Source organism: Chiloscyllium punctatum, chromosome 45 (genome assembly GCF_047496795.1).
Source record: "Chiloscyllium punctatum isolate Juve2018m chromosome 45, sChiPun1.3, whole genome shotgun sequence".
In the NCBI taxonomy this organism is placed as follows: Eukaryota; Metazoa; Chordata; class Chondrichthyes; order Orectolobiformes; family Hemiscylliidae; genus Chiloscyllium; species Chiloscyllium punctatum.
Window position 1 is genome coordinate 57,204,709 of NC_092783.1, and position 19,198 is coordinate 57,223,906.

The 19,198-nt window shown below is 42.0% G+C and overlaps 2 protein-coding genes across 4 annotated transcripts in view; both read right to left on the bottom strand.

Annotated features, from left to right (window-relative positions):
- Window positions 1–357: 357 nt before the first annotated feature.
- On the bottom strand, window positions 358–8,205 carry tmem81 (transmembrane protein 81). 2 transcript variants are annotated; one of them, XM_072563854.1, is made up of 3 exons: window positions 5,491–8,205; window positions 5,152–5,286; window positions 358–2,367 (listed from the first exon to the last, which is right to left on the bottom strand). In XM_072563854.1, exons 1-3 carry the CDS (start codon window positions 5,491–5,493, stop codon window positions 2,032–2,034), a joined length of 474 nt encoding a protein of 157 aa, XP_072419955.1. In that variant the 5' UTR covers window positions 5,494–8,205; the 3' UTR covers window positions 358–2,031. The 2 variants fall into 2 exon arrangements, with proteins under 2 accessions (XP_072419955.1, XP_072419954.1); XM_072563853.1 differs by having other exon boundaries at window positions 4,825–5,286.
- Window positions 8,206–8,329: 124 nt separating this feature from the next.
- The window catches only part of rbbp5 (retinoblastoma binding protein 5), a 52,816-nt gene continuing 41,947 nt past the window's right edge, over window positions 8,330–19,198 (bottom strand). Inside the window, exons 11-15 of one of the 2 annotated variants that reach the window (XM_072563852.1) lie at window positions 17,383–17,452; window positions 15,945–16,050; window positions 14,443–14,566; window positions 13,205–13,282; window positions 8,330–11,801 (exon numbers count right to left, since the gene is read on the bottom strand). In XM_072563852.1, the coding sequence (XP_072419953.1) occupies window positions 11,773–11,801; window positions 13,205–13,282; window positions 14,443–14,566; window positions 15,945–16,050; window positions 17,383–17,452 (407 nt within the window). In that variant the 3' untranslated portion in view covers window positions 8,330–11,772. Of the gene's footprint in view, window positions 11,802–13,093; window positions 13,283–14,442; window positions 14,567–15,944; window positions 16,051–17,382; window positions 17,453–19,198 lie in introns of both variants that reach the window. The other variant, XM_072563851.1, reaches the window with a different exon arrangement.

The window sequence follows — 19,198 nt, forward strand, 5'->3', positions numbered from 1 at the left end:
CCTGCAACTACATTATATTTAAGCTTGCTTTGACCTTCTTCATTTTTATCCTATCAAGCCAATCATAATCTTAATGATTTCTATTAGAATGTTGCAAAATGCTATTTTATATACTCCTGCTCACTAATTGCCAACAGTGTGGCAGTGAATACACATTGGAAGCTGTCTACTCTCTGAGAAGTGCTCAGCATGTCCCAAAACTTGGTATGTGTTTGGTGTGCAGTATTGTTTAATTTCCTAAATGTATTCTGTTCAAGACTATGACACATTCAGTAAGAACTCTTTATTTACAGCTTGATCAATACATACATTACTGCCACAGAAGGTCAGAGCTTCTGTTCTTATCCAGCTCCCGTTACTTAGTTGGATGACTCCAATATCATTATTACACCACCATCATGTATGCCTCTGATGTTAATCCCATTACTCTACAGAAGGAAGGTGATAAATTCACACTCCTTATCATCTTCAGCAGTGTAACCTTTCCTAACTCCCACGCTCTCTGCAAGGTCCTGCTATGTACTGCTGCTAATTGACTGCCAGTGATAAGACCAGCCCAATGCTCGTGGACATGTACCCATTCAGAAACTTCACTAAGGTATTCAATCCATTCCTCAGGAGGTTCAAGAAGAGCATACCACAACCCAATGGATATTCTCCACACCATCCATTCACTTGAAATCAATCTCACTGTATGTATCTGATTAGCTATGGTCAAAGAGTTTCAAGATAGAAAAGCTAACTAGTTAGAAAAAAGTTATGATTTGGAGGTGCCGGTGTTGGACTGGGGTGCACAAAGTTAAAAATCACACAACACTAGGTTATAGTCCAACAGGTTTAGTTGGAGGCACTAGCTTTCAGAGCGCTGATCCCTCATCAGGTGGTTGTGGAGTATGGAATATAGAAAAAAGTTGTACCTTTATGGCATTTTACCGTAAAGATAAACTCATACAATAGACATACAGATGTTTCCTTTTGTAGAGCAATGTAGAATGAGAAGTCTTAGGTTAAGGGCTGGCAGATTTAAAGCAGAGATATTGAGGACTTCCTTCTTACAGCATTGCCAATCTGTAGAATTCACTAAACCCAGAGTGTTGTGGATGCTGGGACATTGAGTAAATTTAAGGAGGAGATAGACAGATTTTTAATTAGTAATGGGTCAAAGGATTATGGAAAGTGGACAGGAAAGCAAAGTCATGGCCCAGATGAGATCAGCCATGATTGTATTAAATGGTGGGCTAGGCTAAAGGGGCCAAATGGCCTTCTCCTGCTCCTAGTTCTGATAAGCCTGTTTGCAATGCAGTTGTCGTGTCAGCAAATGCAGCAGCCATTTTACATGAACAATAACCAACAGACAGAATGAGTCATTAGTTAATCTAAAGAACAAAATGTGTTTTCTGCATTCATGGGAGAAGGGGGTATTGCTGGCTAGGCAGCATTTATTGCGCATCCCTAATTACCCAGACAATAATTAAGAGTCAACCATATTGCTGGGTATGGAGTCACATGTAGGCCAGACCAGGCAAGGACGGCAGATTTCCTTCCCTAAAGGACATTAGTGAACCAGACAGGTTTTGCCGCTGGTCGGCAATGGATTCATCATCATTAGACTCTTAATTCAGATATGCATTTAATTCAAATTCCACCAACATCCAATGATGGATTTAAACTCAGATCTCCAGAACATTATCTGGGTCTCTTGGTTAACAGTCTAGCAATAATACCGCAAGGCTATTGCCTCCCTTCCAGTGGTATTGACAGGAGATACAATATTGGGCAGGTCTGGAAAAATACACATTGTTCTTTGAACGTTGCTCCCATGTGCATCAATTAAAGTGAGCAACATGGCACCAAGATGTCCTATTGAGAATTTCAATGTCATCAGAGACTAGGCTTAAAAATAAACTGTTTTAAAATTGTTTCAACTCTGGAAAGGAGCAGAACCGCTCCTCATTATCCCACGGTGCACGCGCCTGCTACAGATGTGGTTAAACTAGTATCAATAGAAAATCTAATTTATTCACTGCACATTCAGTAATTTGTCATACACAAAAATATGGCTCCAAGAACAAAAGCACAGGCCCCGCCGATTGCCAAACCGATGGCAATGACACGCACAGCCATGTTCGCACTTTTAAATAAAGCTTTTACTTTCGCAAAAAATGATTTTGACTTCTTCTTCACCGGATTTCCTTGCAGGATTGCCAACTCCTCCTTTTGCTCAGGTGACAGCACTTCATAATAATTCAGTTGCACCAATTTTTCCGGGATGACCCTCACTCCAATGAGCACACGCTTGACAATTTGCATTGTCTTTGAGTTCTGCACTTGGCACATATACGTCCCAGCATGCTTCTCTTCCACAGCCTTTATTGGCAGAAGGGGGAGAGAAGCGAGTAAGTGCCCATGCTGTTAATAATAGCCTTAACAAAGTTTATTCCAAATATAGAAATAACCTTTAAAAAACAACAGTTGGCTATCTTGTACTAAAACAAAAAAAATGGAAAAATGACATGGTAGCTCAGTGGTTAGCACTGGTGCTTCACAGCACCAGAGACCCAGGTTTGATTCCGCCCTTGGATGACTGTCTGTATGGAGTTTGCACATTCTCCCAGTGTCTGCATGGGTCCCCTCCCGGTGTTCTGGTTTCATCCCCCAGTCCAAAGATGTGCAGGTTACGTGGACTGGTCATGCTAAATTGAGCATAATGCACAATAATTTACAGACTATAGGGTTAGCCATGGGAAATATAGGGTTACAGAGTTTTAGATTAGATTACTTACAGAGTGGAAACAGGCCCTTCAACCCAACAAGTCCACACTGCCCCGCCGAAGCGCAACCCACCCATACCCCCTACATCTACCCCTTACCTAAACTACGGGCAATTTAGCATGGCCAATCCACCTGACCTGCACATCTTTGGAGTGTGGGAGGAAACCGGAGCACCCGGAGGAAACCCACGCAGACACAGGGAGAACGTGCAAACTCCACACAAAGAATCGCCTGAGGTGGGAATTGAACCCGGGTCTCTGGCGCTGTGAGGCAGCAGTGCTAACCACTGTGCCACCGTGCACAAGGTGGGTCTGCATGGAATGCTCTTCAGAGGGTTAGTGTGGACTTGATATCTGCTTCCACACCGTAGGGTTCTATGAAAATGTGGAAATCAGGATTGAGGAAATTGTGGCTTGAGCTTTAAGATTAGCTTTGCTGATTATGAAGTCAAATCCAAGGGACAGTTGAATCAAAGATCTGAAAAAAAAAGAACAGAAATTGCTGGAGAAATTCAGCAGGTCTGGCAATATCTGTTGAGAGAGAAATATTTCAAGTCCAGTGACCTTTTTTTCAGAACAGAAACCGAAACATTAACTGTTTCTCTCCACAGATGCTGCCAGACCTGCTAAGTTTCTCCAGCAATTTCTGTTTTTGTCCAAGGAATGCTTGCTGCTAACTTCCTAGAAGTTCTGGGGTCTAGGTTCAATCCAGAGATAATTTTTAGAAGTTACATTTTTGGTCTCAGGATAGGATTTGAGGAACCTCTGCTACTCAATAAAATATTCCGTCCAATCAAAATCCAGCAAGTTAAATCACATTCTGGCTTTAAATGGGTGACTCAAATCCCCCCTTTGAGAGGCAACCCTCCTTACTACTGCAAACTCACAGAAATATAAAAATATTTCTGCTCACTAATTACTCTTCACACGAGGCTTCTGTCTCTGTAACAGGTTTCAGCCAAGAACAAGTCTTTTTATTACGTGTCTGAAATGAGTCTAACATAACCACTTTGCCTGAAGCATGGGAAATTTGGGAGATGCTGAATCAACACAGCTGCCTTCTCGTTTTCTCTCTTTACCCATCTCATCAAATGCTGTGAGCTGATGACTTAGGGGAGGTTGTGCTGAAATTAGTCTACGCAAGCACAAAACAGGACGGAGGGATGCCTTTGCTACATAGAGACTGGTGTGTGTGTGTGTGTGTGTGTGTGTGTGTGTGTGCGCGCGCGCGCGCGTGTGGAATGAACATCCAGAAATGCAGGTACACTTACATGTTAAAGACATCTGGATAAGTTCATGAATAGGAAATGTTTGGAGGAATATGGGGCAGGAGCAGGCAGGTGGGATTAGTTCAGTTTGGGAATATGGCAGACATGGACTGGTTGGACTGAAGGGTCTGTTTCCATGTTGTATGACTCTATTGCTCAAACCAACATAGGATAATTCTGAAGAAGAATCAAATTAGAACATATTGAAATATTAACTGTTTCTTTGTCCGAAGATGTTGCCAGACCCGCTCAGTTTCTCTAGGACTCTTTTTTTAAAATTTAAGCTAACACGAAGTGATTGAGTGATTGTTTTGCATGATCATTAGATATGGGCACAGCTGATAAGGCCAACACTGATTGCTCATCCAAAATTGACCTACAGATGATGATGGAAATGAAGTATATGCCATCGTACACGTATCCAAATCTCAACAGAGCAAATCAAATAAAAGAACTGGAGATGCTGGAAATCTGAAACAAAAACAAAATTACCTGGAGAAACTCAGCAGGTGTGGTAGCATCTGTGGAGTGAGAAAAACAGAGTTCATGTTTTGATTCCAGTGACTCTTCAGAAGGGTTCTGAGGAAGGGTCACTGGACTCAAAACATTAACATTTTACTGGAGAAATTCAGCAGGTTTGGCAATATCTGTGAAGAGAGAAACACACTTAACGTTTCAAGTCCAGTGACTTTTCTTCACAACAGGAACCGAAACATTAACTGTTTCTCTCCACAGGTGCTGCCAGATCTGCTGAGTTTGCACAGCAATTTCAAATTAATACTCACTTTTACAATAATCATCCAGGGTGTGTTTGTATCCCTGATTGGAAAGAGTTTGAATAAATATTGGTCTGTTGTCACAATTCCCCTCGCAATCTTCCACACGAAGATGAAATCTAATGATCCTAAAGTTTTGATGGTTGCATCCAGGCAGCTGATACTCAAGGTGGCACCTACGGTGGTGGTCTTGGCTATCAGACCACAGTCCTGATTGATCAGGCACAAGGCGTTTGTTAACGTGCAGTTACTCTTCTGCCCCTTTTTGTCCATCTTGCAGTAATACTCGGACCTCCAACCTAGCCCACAGGTTTTGCTGCAGGGGCTCACACTTACCAGCAAGTTCCCAGTAATTGTCACATTCTCCGCATTTGGTGGTAAGGTGTTTAAATCCTCTTGGAAGGTGGCCAGATGAATCAGGAAAGCAAAAGAGAGGACACGGTAGATATCAGCATGGGGGACCAGCATTTCCTGAGGGAGTGGGGAAGAACAAGAGGAAGGGAGGAGAGAGGATTAAGGTTGCAGATGATCCAATTTTAACAAGTCTTTATTACATCAACCACTGGAAACAATGGAGCTCAGGTCACACCATGACAACATTGGTACACTTTTAGATGCGCAAAATAATGGGTGAGAATTTAATGATAAAGTAAGGGTGAGATTGATGGCACATACCATCTTCTCATGTAGAAATCATACAGTAACTTCAGGAGAGGGTAGATGCACAGTTCAGTGTTGGTATCCAAGCTTTGTAATCCTGTTTATACAGCTCCAACCTTTGTAAAAGTGGGACCTCATCTACTGCCTCACCAGTGCATTCTGTAACATGGGGAACAGTTTAAATTCCCCACAGCAATGTTACATTTTGAATATATCACATGTATAAATTCTTTTGATCATCAGATAAATTTCTTATTGCCAAACAACCATGCTGGCACTGAGAATTAACCATTACAATTTGGGAGTCTAATTCCCATAGGATTTAATTGAAGTTTTCCAAAGTATAACTTATTATATTTTATTTGCCTCGCTCTCTTACTTAATTCTATATTGTCTCCCTCTTTTCACCTGTTCTGTTTTGACACCACATCCCCCTTTGTTGGTTTTACATTTCTTCAGTCTAATTGGTAAAGGGAGTAAGTACTCAGCAACTATCCCTGTTGTTTCCCAGCTGTGTAAGTGCACTTACTCACTGTACCTGTATCAGACTGTGCTTTCAGTAACTTGCAATATCATGCAAAAACAAATTATATCATAAACACTCAATGATACATCTTCCTAATCGTAAGCACTAATAAATTCACTTCCACAACAAAAGGTTGCACAAAGCCTTTCCTGAGGGATACATTAAAGTTGCTTAATCAGTCAAGGTCCTGGACAATGAAAATATTCATAAAGCAGCAAATTTCTCAGCTTAACTATTATGTAGCACACTAAATGCGACTATTTAACATCACATGGTAGAGATCTCACCTCTGCTTCTCATACCTTACCTCAAACCTGGCTCTGTTCTCCCACCACCCCTGCTCTCACTGACCAACACTAGCCTCTGGTCTGGCAGCATCTCGATATTAAAATTCTCATGCTTGGTTTCAAATTACTCCATGGCCTTGCTCTTCCTAATCTCTGTAAGCTCCTCCAGCCCCCATCTCTCCTAGATCTCTGCACTCCCTTCAGGGGTATAACTATTAGCAATGGGTTTTGTTTGATTCCAAGCAACTTTGTTATTGCTTCTAACGCATCTTGCCAGATTTATATTCATTGCTTTTCAATCACACCAATAGAAGGATTCAAAATTTTGATCTTTAAAGTAACCACAATAACTATTCATAACGTTGGATTTTCCAAAACAACACAACCTTCACAATTGAAAACCTTCCCATTTTAATTTGCTCCTTTTTCCCTGACTTCACAGCTAGTAGAAATTGATAGATCATTTAAAGAAGTGCAAATTTTGATCTGGCAAATACAGTACAGCAATGTCTTAGTAACATGAAGACCAGTACAATAAAACTAAGACTCTAAACTTTTAACAAAAACTGATTTGACGTTCTGTTGAGCTGGGAGGTGGTTGGTCAAATGTACAGCAAGACAATGTCTCAAACAAAAATACTGATTAATTTCAAGATGTTCTTCCAGTTACTTTATTACAACAGAGGAACAATGATGCAGTAGTATTGGAGGGGTAGGGGGAATCTGCTGTCTTCACCTGGCTTGGCCTATATACGACTCCAGAGCTACACCCTTGCCCTATCCTTAGCTGCCCTCACAAGCTATTCATTTACAACAAACTGCTAAAAGGTCACAAAAAAAAGGAATGAAACTGGACAGATCACCTGTCATCAACTCAGCAATTGGAAATGACAACCTCATCACCCTGCAAACATCTCCTTAACAACATCTAGAGGTTGGTGTCAAAATAGGCAGAGCTGTTTCATAGATTAGTAAAGCAACAGCCTGACAGTGATATAGGTCATTCTGCTATAACGCAACAGTTGTGTTCCTCTGCAACCTTGCGCTATGGGAAATTGCTACATAAATTGCACTGTACAAAATCGTGCTATGGAAAACCCACTATTCCCATTCAGCAGAAAGCTTGCAATATGCGAACAATATCCACAATTAATCAACTGTCTTATAACCAGTTTGCACTCACGAAACATGCATTATAGAAGAACTACCCATACTCTCAAACCATACTTCACATGGTGTCCCAGACAGCTTCATCGCCATCGCTGCATAAATACTGCCTTCATTCCTGATGAAGGGCTTTTGCCCGAAACATCGATTTTCTTGCTCCTCGGATGCTGCCTGACCTGCTGTGCTTTTCCAGCATCACTCGAATCTTGACTCTAATCTCCAGCATCTGCAGTGCCCACCTCTGCCTATATACTGCCTGTCCATTGTAGGCCTGCAGCAGTATACCAGTGAAGATCGATGCAAGCTGAAGCAACAGAACCTGATCTTCCACTTAGACACTTTACAGCCTTCAACACTCAGCATTCGAGTTCAACAACTTCACACCATGAACACCCTCCTCTGTTCTGATTAAGGGCCTTCCTCATCTTCAGATACCCACCTGAGCCATGTCTCTTTTCTTTATTCATTCACAGGATGAGGGCATCACTGGCTAGGCCTGCATTTATTGGCCACCCCTAATTGCCCCCCAGAAGATGGTGGTGAGCAGCCATGTTGAACACGCAAATTCCCTTTGTGGTCAGCATACTTACAGTGCTATTAGGGTAGGAAGCTTTAATATTTTGACCCAACCAACAATAAATGCTGCCCTTGGCAGCAACATCCACTAAACAAGAAAACAGCATGTTTTAAAAGCTAAGTGAATGTTTGACATGCACATTCTGAAGGTCAAAGCACTCAGTCTCTCAGGCAAGAACAAATGAATTGTCCAGGAGACAGCCTACGAAGATATGCCCAGAAATGAGTGCTCATAATCCAGCCAATGAAGTTACAGATGAGAGTACCCCTTCTAATTAAACAAAAAACACCAACAGAATTAAAATCAGGTTAATGTTTATTATTTACAGAAATTAAGAAAATGTATACACAGTTGCTCAAACCATCCTTGCATTTATGTTCTGTACAACTAAATATTGGGTCATCTCAATACACTTGAGTCATCTACACATTTCTTGTGTTTGAAATCTGGCCAATTTAAATGCAGTAGAGGATTTAACAAGTATTTGTCCTATCAACATTAAAAAAAAGGATCATTGCAAAACAACCGACCCCCAAGTGGAAGAGGTGGTTTAACAATAACAGCTATCTGTTATTAATACGACCAGTCAAACACGGAAGGAATTTCTCACCAGCACAAGGGCCATGCACCAGCAGGGTCAGATTACAGTGCTCCAGGAGAAGGCAAATTGTCCAACTTCGGAATGGTCGTTTAAGAACAAATGTGAAACTCTCACTTCCCCTTCTCTGAAGGAGTCATAATTAAACACAACGGACATCCAATAGTCTTCACTGTCCTGGTTTCTTTCCACAAACATCTTATTCTCTTCTCTCCTCATATCATCACCTCATTGTCAAACTCCCTCCTGGGTCAAACAGAAACACCCAGACTCAAAAGAGGGACCATTTAAAACCATAAAAACTGCAAACAAATGGATTGTCACATTGAAAATTGCAAGATATCATTTAATGTGTTTACTGCTATGTAGCAGGAAGAACCCAAAGAGCTGTAATCTGTTAATCCTTTGGTCTAGATCCATCACCCTCCCCCCCCCTCATTAAAGCAGTTTTACAGAAATAAGGGTAGCACAATGATGTGAGAATACTCTAAAAGAGTAGCTGAGATTAACTGCATAGGTGCTAGGGAAGCTCGATAAACACACAAAAGAGAAAACAGTAAAAGATTTTTGTGAACAGGGTTGGATGAAGAATGGAGGGAGGTTTCTGCAAACCATAAACCCCAGTAATGCACCTGTTGGGCCAAATGGGCTCATTTCTGTGTGGCAAATACCATATTATTAATTATATTTGAATTAAAGGGCATGTGTTCAATTGTATCTCTTTTTTACCTTAAAAGAAAAAGTCAATGATGAATAAATTTGATCTTATTTGTTCCTTGGCAACGGCAGTCGGTCAATATTAAACAGAGGTTATATCACAGTAGCCACTGGAATTGGAGGACTGAAATTTTGCAGCAGGATTATGAGGACAATGCACTACAGAAATAAAACCACAGCTCATTCCTTGCTCAGCTCAATGTAGATAAGAGAACCTTGTCGATTTTAGAAGTATTTATCATGTTACAGAATCCTGTGCCACACAGACAACAATATACTTTTTTTCTGTATCATAATTTGTCAATGGTTCATACTTTCATTCAGAATTTTCTTGGGACTCAAAGCTGAGGTGCAACATATATGTCACCATGTGCAGTATTTCGCATGTGCACCTGGAAATGCTACTTTTTACAACAAGCCAAGCTGCTCCAATTGACCATCAGTATTACAGAAAGAAAAAAGTGAAACAAGGAAACATGAAACACTTGGGCAGGAGGTGGTGGGGCTGGAGGAGCACTTGCGTAACAGTTAAAAAACATCGAGACACTAGAATGACTGGAAAATAATCATGAAGCTTCAAATCAAGGTGTAATTTATCTGCTTGGGTGGGAGCTTGGGATTTTTCCATTTAATGGGCCCTCCCATTGTATGCATGGGGTTAGACTTTGGTATTCATTACCAGGTGATAGACATTTCAGGTGCACAGGGACATTCACATTTTAGGGAGCGTGGGTTTTGAATATGCATATATGGGGTAAAGGTTAGGTGTGCACATGTCTATGTACATGCGTGCATGTGAGAAGACATCTTTGGATTGTGTGTGTGTGTGTGTATATAGAGTGGAGACAAGAAGTTTCTTCTATTGACACAACCGTACCCATTCACTAGCTGACTAAGCCTTCAGAATTCGCCCATAGTGTCACTGAATATCAAAACAGGACTTCATTATTTGTGAAAGTGAACAAATCAGAGTTAGTTAAAACAGTTAATTGATGGAGAGGCTTACTTCAGATAATAAACAAATTAAATTGAAGGTGGCCATCAAAATTATCCTCTTCATCCTCATCTCCTGAAATCTCTACTCTATGTGAATTGGCTTGCCCTGTCCACATGGGAGCACCAGTAATCATAAGCAGATTGAGCACTTCTATTTGAGTACTGACAGCTATTCCAGCTGTAACTCTGACATTGCTCTGGTCTACAGTTTTTAAGATCAGTGAGAGAAGCCCTTCCCAGAACGGGCCTACTTTGGGGACTCATCTATCCGATGCCTCCATAATATCCGATCTCAGTGCTGCTGGACAGGGCTCTGAGGCTGCACTAAGAGGTCGAAAGATTCACTTCAAACCATTCGAGAGATGAATCTCCAAGTTCAGGAACCGATCAGCAGCTGGGCCTGGCAATGACTCCACTGGTTGGAGGTAGGTATCCTTTGGGATGCCAGTCCAATTCCCCCCCCCCAGTTGGTGTACTGACTGCCCACTCAAATGCCAGGTCCTCACTTAGACCGGAAGCATAACCAGATAGGAATCTTCTACCAGCCTCCTGCACCAGCAGAAAGCCCGGGGAAATTCAGATCCCTAAGGTTCCTCAATAGGAGAAGGGATAGGGATTTGCAACAGCACAATAATTAGATACAGCCAGTTGGTACAGATTGTGAAGATGTACAACTGCTGAGTGGAAGTGCTACACTTTGGAAGATCAAGGGAAGGGGAAAGTAAGAAAAAAGCAACTGCCAACCTTCACTTCATTAGAGGCATTAGTTATCGCCCACAACATTATGAAGTGGATTATCAGTCCACTTCATAAACAAAGGAATAACAAAAACGTTAAATCTACAATATTTAGCCATTCACTGCCAGCTAGTTATACAACAAACCAGTACAAAAGATATACAAGCACCCAGATCTCTCAAGGTTACCACAAATAGTTCTTCTTTAACAGAAAAATATGTGATAGAGAGGGAGGTTGTGCGTTTCTGGAACCGGATTTTATGAAACTTTACAGTGTACCTGACATGTCAGTCCTGTGACCTCCCAGGACATGAAAGAGATACCCATCAATAACTACTACAAAAGCAAAACTGGAGGATGATAGTTTGGTTCACCTTCTCAGCCTTGAGTGCCTTGCTTGTTATGGTTCCACATAAATAGTAATATATTCACTGTATGACATGTGAAGACAGAAATTACACATCAGTTTTTCTGGTGAACTGTAAGAGATCTTCAGCTGACTGATGTTTCAATGCCCATAGTTCGAGGGGGGATGAAGGGCCTATCCATCCCTTCGGTTCATGAAGGTTCCTTTTCTCTTTGGCCAACAAAGTGGCTGACAGTCATTCTCTTCCCAGGTGCTGCATCACACTAAGAAGTATGAAGGTAGCTCAATAATGTCAATGATGATGAAAAATCATCATCAGCCGTGCTTACAGCAGGTCAGAAATAACACCTCCTCCTGAAAACCCAGAGAGAGAGAGACAGAGAATAAAAATTGAAGTATCTCAAGGTAATGGACAGGAAACATGAAACCAAGTTCCAAGATGTATGTCCCTTTGGCTAATTTCAGCCCCAGCAGGAATGATACAAAAATAAATTGCTGATTTATAATACCAATCTTAACATAACAACGGTTTTCAAACAGGGGTACACAAGGCCTTGAGGTGCTGGTGAAACACTCTAGAGAGGGAGTAAGAGGCGACTGAGCAAATTAACGCATCGCAATCTTGAAAGTGAAACTGTACATTAATTTCCAAAGTCTCGCGTTTATTCTTAAATAGCAAATAGACCATTTTCTTCTTTAACATTTTGACCTTGCAGTTCCAAAGAGTAACAGAACAATTCCCTTGGAATGTCCAAAATTCCATCTCCCAGTTCTCATAATCCATAAATCTGACTCCAGTCTTGTGACTCTTTTACACTGTCTTAATATTTCTTGGTGGCCTGAATTGGACACAGCTCTTAAAAGGTGCACTCTGACAGAACATTGTTTGATTTCAGTATGTTTTCCAATATTATGATTGAGCTACATTGTTCAACATTGAACACGCTGCATTGCTTGTTGGTCTCCAATATTTGGACATGATTAATTGTGTGGCATTTTCACTCATGTTTTGTAACCAAAGATTTCCAGGAGTATGACAATACTTTGAAGGCATTCCCCACAACATGTTTGAAAACCACTGCTATATGCAAATAAATAAAAAATACCAATGATTTATAAACAGAAGCACAAAGTATAAAGCAAGCATGTTATGCTAAACCTACATAAAACACATGTTTGGTCTCAGCTGGAGTATTGTACTCAATTCTGAGCACCACACTTTAGGAAGAACGTGAAGACTTTGGAACCAAAAGTTACAGACCTATAATAAAACAGTTGAATCAGTCGTTTAGAACTTTCAATAGGTCTGATGGGTAGGGAAATACTTGACACAAATTGCATGGATTCGCCAAGGAAAAACTACGTAAGCAAATGGGGGGGGGGGGGGTGACATTAATAAAAAAGCGACATTGTGCAGGTGAAATGAAGTAGGATCGGGAAAGACTTGGAGATCCTTGTGCTCCACACATGGACTAATTAAGCCAAACAGCTTGATTCACTGCTGCAAACACGACACACTGCTATCCACTTAAACAGCAACCCCGCATGCAAAAGCAGGAGCAGAAACTAGAGGGAGCGGAAGGGTGGGTGGCAGGAGAAAGCACAGGTATCAGGTAAGCTGCGGGAGCTCCCACCGTGGTCCTTACCTGCGGGTGGCTCAGCCACCTCTGCTAGCTCCTTGCCCTTCACTGCTCCTTCCAAAGGCTGACCTCTGTCCCCTTTGAAGGCTTTCGACTTAATGAAATCTTTCTCTTTACCTTTCGTTCCTTTTGGCCGGCCTGCTTGCTTTTTCTTCGACTTGCCATCGCCCTTCACACCCAGCAATGGGTGAACTTCTGCAGGAGAAAATAAACCGGCTGGTTACCGTCGCTGAGCTCAGAAGCAATCGCCTTTAGGACCACAGCTTCTGAGCCAGTGAGACAAAAGACAATTGGAAGGGGAAAAGGGGGAATAAGCATTTCTGCTCCTAAGTTACCCAGTAACTCCTCTTTGCTTTGATAACCTGCGCACAGGTTTAAACATTCACAAGACTGTATGGTCAATAAAGCTTTCTGGTAACAATCTTGGCCTATCCTAATCTTTTATGCATTCTATTTTGTGAACTGATCTCATCCTATTGCTGCTTCACTTTCAATTTAAATTGAAGCTTTCAACTATCTAGTGCAGGCCGAACAACTATAAAAGTTCATTCTGATAATACTATATTACATACAGATATTTGGGCAGCATAATAGCTCAGTGGTTAGCACTGCTGCCTCACAGCGCCAGGGACACAGGTTCGATTCCAGCCTTGGGCTAATGTGTGGAGTTTGACATTCTCCCTGTGTCTGTGTGGGTTTCCTCCCATAGCCCAAAGATGTATAGGCTGGGTGGAATAACCAGAGTAAATATGGGGCTGTAGGACAGTGTCCTCCCATAGCCCAAAGATGTATAGACTGGGTGGAATAGCCAGAGTAAGTATGGGGCTGTAGGACAGTGTCCTCCCATAGCCCAAAGATGTATAGACTGGGTGGAATAGCCAGAGTAAGTATGGGGCTGCAGGACAGTGTCCAGGTGGGATGCTTTTCAGAGGGTCTTCCGCAGTAGGGGTTTCTATGATTCTACATTAGATTTGATGAGCTTTTAGCCCTTTATGGGAACAACCGTTCATCTCATCAACTCTCATCCAAGCTACACATTTCCATCCCCTAACACATAGCAATAGGATTTCAAGCCAAGCTGTGCCCAATTCAGTACAAGTACAGGTCACTCGAACAGCCACAGATCTCCCACAGTATTACTGCTTTCTATGAGCTGGACATTAATGAGATATCACCAAGGTAATACAGGCATCTCTATAGTCCATTTTAACCTCCTCCAGATTCCAATGAAACTCTCTGCCTCCTTTTGAAATGATGTATCCAAATAGGAGGTTGAGGAGCAATTATTAAAGCAGAGAGTTATCAAAACAAAGTGTAAAATACTTGTGATAAATGGTCTAATAAGTAACAAGTACCATCACACGGAACTCCTTGCAGCTCAATAGTCGTCATCTTGGGTTTCTTCTTTGGCGGCTGTGTCCCATCAGTGGACGCCTGTCGTTTCTTATCCAGATTGTTCAGGTCATCAGCTCCTGGGTTCTGTCCAAGACATAGAAACAATTAAAAAAAAATCTCAAAACACAGAGAATAATTTCACTCACTTTCTGACTAGTCTCAACGACAAAGGAAGTGAAGCCCCTCTGTTGAGTGAACACCATACTGCAGCACAAACTCAACACTAGATCAAGCATCACCAACATCCTGATGCTCTGTCATTCAGAGATGAAATATTCCATTGATCCATTTGCTATTCATAAACTTTGAATGTGTTTCTTCCTTAATTATGCCACTGCGAGCTATCTTAAGATATATTTTAATACATTCACATTAAAGGCACTAAATAAAGATTAAAGGGCTCTTGTGGGTGAGTGGTGGTGCCCCTACCTCTGAGCAGAGGCTCAGTTCAAGTCCCACATGCTCCAGAGGTGTACAATAACATCTCTGAACAGGGTAATCAGAATATATGTACAAACAAAACGCTTTAAAGAAAGACTAACTTTTATGCAGCCAATCGAGTAGATTTTGGGAGTTTACTCACTTTTATAAAACGGAAATTGTGGCAGCTAACCCTCACACATCAAGGTCTCACCAACACCAATGTGAAAATAATCAGTTTGTACATGCTAGGTGCTGGTTGAGAGGTGGGTATCGACCTGGGTATTCTGTGGAATGCATCATTCATTTACATCCAGCCGAGGGGATAGGCCAGGCCTGCTTTAACCTTGCACCTGAAGTCTGGACTATTGTGGTTTTCGGAGGGGAGGGAATGGGGAGTACATAGGACAGCAAGATTAGTTAGCATGAACCTATAAAATTCACAGAAATTAAAGTTAAAATACAAAACTGTTGGAAGAAACAAAACAGTAGGACACTTACACAAAAAAATGTATTATTAAACATATCTTCAGCAGTGGCCTGATGTACAAACAGTAGTTTTCAGTTTTGAATCCCCAGTACTGGAATTTCTAGACTGAGAAAAGAGAACAAGGCCCATCTCGTTCACCTTCTACCATCCTAGTAGCAGGATTACACGCTGACAACAGAGATGCTACCAAGACTCAGACACAAAGCAAGGAAACCCCAACAGTGGAGAAGTGCTCTGGGTTCCACAGATACCTGTTTTTCCAAGTTTGCTGCAATTACATGTCTCAAAGCACTCAGATAGAGAATCCCAAAATATTATCAATCCTAATGCATTGTTAGTAACACTCATTCGCACGAACATATGAGTCAGGGAAAGCTGTAGGCCACTCGCCCCCCTTCAGTCAAAACCTCAGTGCAAGCCTGATCTGCTTGCGTTTCAAACTCCCAGCCCCTCCAAATACAAGTGAAGTTAATGTCAAATTAAATTGCGAAATGATCCGTCATGTTACTGCTCATCAGCAACACTGGGTTACAGTGTTATTTGCAATCTCACCTGCACTGCTTCAGGAGGTGGTCCATAAGGATTCTCTTCAGGATCCTCCACTTCTGGAGATATTGGGAGGTAGAGGAGAGCTTTGCAGTCTTCAAACTCTTCATCACTGGGTGAAAACAATGCAAGACATGAAACCACATACATTACCCCCAACTATTAGCTTCTCTATTCAAAGGATATGAAAGCAGTTCTCTCAAGCTGTACTTCCACAGTACGTGCAGCAAAAACAAATGGTTGGAAAAGAAATGGTCTCTTACAGAGAGCAGAACAATAATTGATGCTGTCGCTTAAGCAATAACCCTTCATTCGAATCTGAGGCCATGTATGTTAACTGCAGATCAAGACTCCGTAGAAAAGGCTGAAGATAAACATAACATTTTATAAGCTCACTGAATGAGCTTTTTATCACTCATGGAACGTGGGAGTAACTAGCAAGACAAATATTTGTTCCTCATTCCCAATTGCTCTTGGACTAAGTGGCTCACTCATCTATTGCAGAGAGCAGTTAAGAGTAAGCCGTGCTGCTGTAGGTCTGGAGTCAAACGTCGACCAGACCACATAAGGACAGATTTCCTTCCCTAAAGGCAAGGATCTTTATGATAATTGATGATAGTTGTCATGGTCACTAATCTTCATTCCAGATTTTATTTATTGAATTTAGATTTCACCATCTGCCAAAGTGGGGTTTAAGCCCATGTTCTCAGAGTGTTATCCTGGCTACGTGGATTACTAGTCCAGTGACATGAACACGATAACATCACTCTTGCTGAGGAAATATTCAGCCAGCAACAAAAGTCACCAATCTACACTAAAGTGTCAGGAGACAAGTAGATGATGGAAGACCTGGCACCCAAGCCCAATGCAGCATGCAAATTCATAACAACCCAGAGCAATATCCCCCGATCATTCTCCCACTCTAGCCCAATGCAGTTAATTCTCTGACTGATACCCAGTGACCTGAAATTAAGACTCTTCTGGTCCCATTTTATGAAGTCATGAATTCACATTTTCAAGTGTGGTGCGCAATCACAGGGTGCACCCAAGAAAATGAGAATGTACCAGCCACTACTGACTACACAGTACATGTGTACTGGAGGAGCATTCACTTTACTTGTCTGCTGAAGATTACTGCCCAATGTAAACATCCCAGAGCTCCAAAAAAATACAGGAAAGCACCTTCACCACATGGACTGCAGTGGGTTAAAGCAGCGATGGGCAATAAATACCACCATGGCAACGACGGATCATTTAAAGAATGAACCAAAAGAATAATTCCAATCAATATATCGAGACGTAGAGGGCAACAGGAAATTAAAAACCTTGGTTTCTGCAACGCTCCTGACAACAAGATGCAGCACCCCAAAGAAATTCCCTAGCTTGAAATCTAAGTTGATGCATCTCACCAAGAAACAACGTATATTCAGTTGTGGTGATCTACCTGCTACAAAAAGCAGCAATAGGATCGACAGATGTGACATCAACCTCTTCATCCTCTGCCGCATCGCCACCTAAAGAATGACCAAACATAAATAGATCAAAGTTTGATAACAATACAAAGGTATAGACTTTAGTTTACAAGTATAAGATGGCTGGGACAACTTCCTAATATGATAGCACGATGTACCCATGATGGAAGCAACACCCTTCACAGCTAAAACAGTATGATCCAAATAACTATTATAGTCTGATAAAATATTGAGAACTTAAAGTGGTCTTTAGTGAAGTTTAATAAGATTGTGGTTAGTCTTAGAAGAAAGTCAGAAACTGAGACAACCTGATAGAAGGACATAAAATTATCAGAGGTGTGGATAGTTGGACTCTTTCACCCTGTATGGAAATGTCACATTTTAGGGGACATTTAAGGTGAGAGCAGAAAAGTTTAAAGGAAATGTGCAAGGATTTTTTTTTAAAACAGAGAGTGGTAGGTGCCTGCAAGGCGCTGCCAGGGGAGCTGGTGGAAGCAGACACGTTAGCAAAGTTTAAAGGGCATTCAGACAGATGCACGAACAGGTCGGAATAGCAGGATACAGACCACGTGCAGGCAGAAGAGATTTGCTTAGAATGGTATCATGATAGACATAGACATGGTCGGCCAAAAGACCTGTTCATATGCTCTGTTCTTAAAAAAACAGTTCTCAGAGGAATCCATATTTTTATTGTTATGAAGTTGGTGTGCAAAAATGGTAAAGTTGTAAAATGGGGGAAAGTATTGTGCCATCCCTTTAAAAGCTGGTGTTCTTTTTGGTTCTTAGAGATTTAACAATGAATGTCTGTGGACAGCAGCTGCAGGTGCTCAAATTGACATATTGTATTAAAAAGCTGTTCAGTTAGCAGACCCAAACAGCATTTTTGCCAGACAACAGTTTAAGTTCAGCCAATTCAAGTTAAAAGCTACTGCGAGACTAAGGACCAATTAAATTTAAATCTGACGGTGTTGACAACCTCGAATTACTCCGGTTATAAACAAATTAAATGTCTGCACGGCGTGGGTCATGGCTATCCCTTTGGTTCGGAGGAAGTGGGAGTTGCCAATGTGATAGCAACTTCCGCCCCGAAGGATACCACTCACCTAGACATGGAAACCTCGACTGCTGATGTCACTTCCACCACCAGTGACATCACCCACCGAGAACCAAACCGAAATGCCGCCTGCGTTGCCTGTGACGTCACCGCCGTCCCTGTGGACATAGCTATAAGCTCCATTCCCCACCCCCTCAGTGAGTGTCGCTTCTGTTGGTGACGTCATTCTGGACCCTATAATCACACCCACTCAAGCAACTGTCTCCGCACCCACCTCCAGCTCCAGCACCACTCGAGGTTCTAAATCCCATTCCTGCCGTGTGTTCACCATTCCCCCAGACCTCCCCCTCACTAAGGATGAACGTTTAGTCCTCAGTAAAGGCCTCACCTTTATCCCTCTACGCTCCCAGATTCATGAGTTCAACACACGCTGCGACCTTTAACGTTTCTTCTGCTGCTTCCGCCTCTGGGCTTACTTTTATAACCAGGACACCCGCCCACCCACTGAGGACCCCTTCTCCCACCTCCAACACATCCCATTCACCTGGACAGCCCGTACCGACCTGTTACCTGCCCTCGATCTCTTTATTTCAAACTGTTGCTGTGATATCGACCACCTCAACCTGTCCAACCGCTCCCCCTTCCCCAACCTCCCGCACAATGTGCAGCCCTCCACTTCCTTCGCTCCAACCCCAACTTCACCATCAAACCAGCGGACAAGGGAAAGGGCAGTA

Excerpts from the sequence above, each read along its gene's own strand:
- tmem81 (XM_072563853.1), bottom strand. Across the intron at positions 2,368-4,824 it reads CCTGGATGATTATTGTAAAA|GCTGTGGAAGAGAAGCATGC; the intron begins GTGAGTATTAAT and ends CTGCCAATAAAG.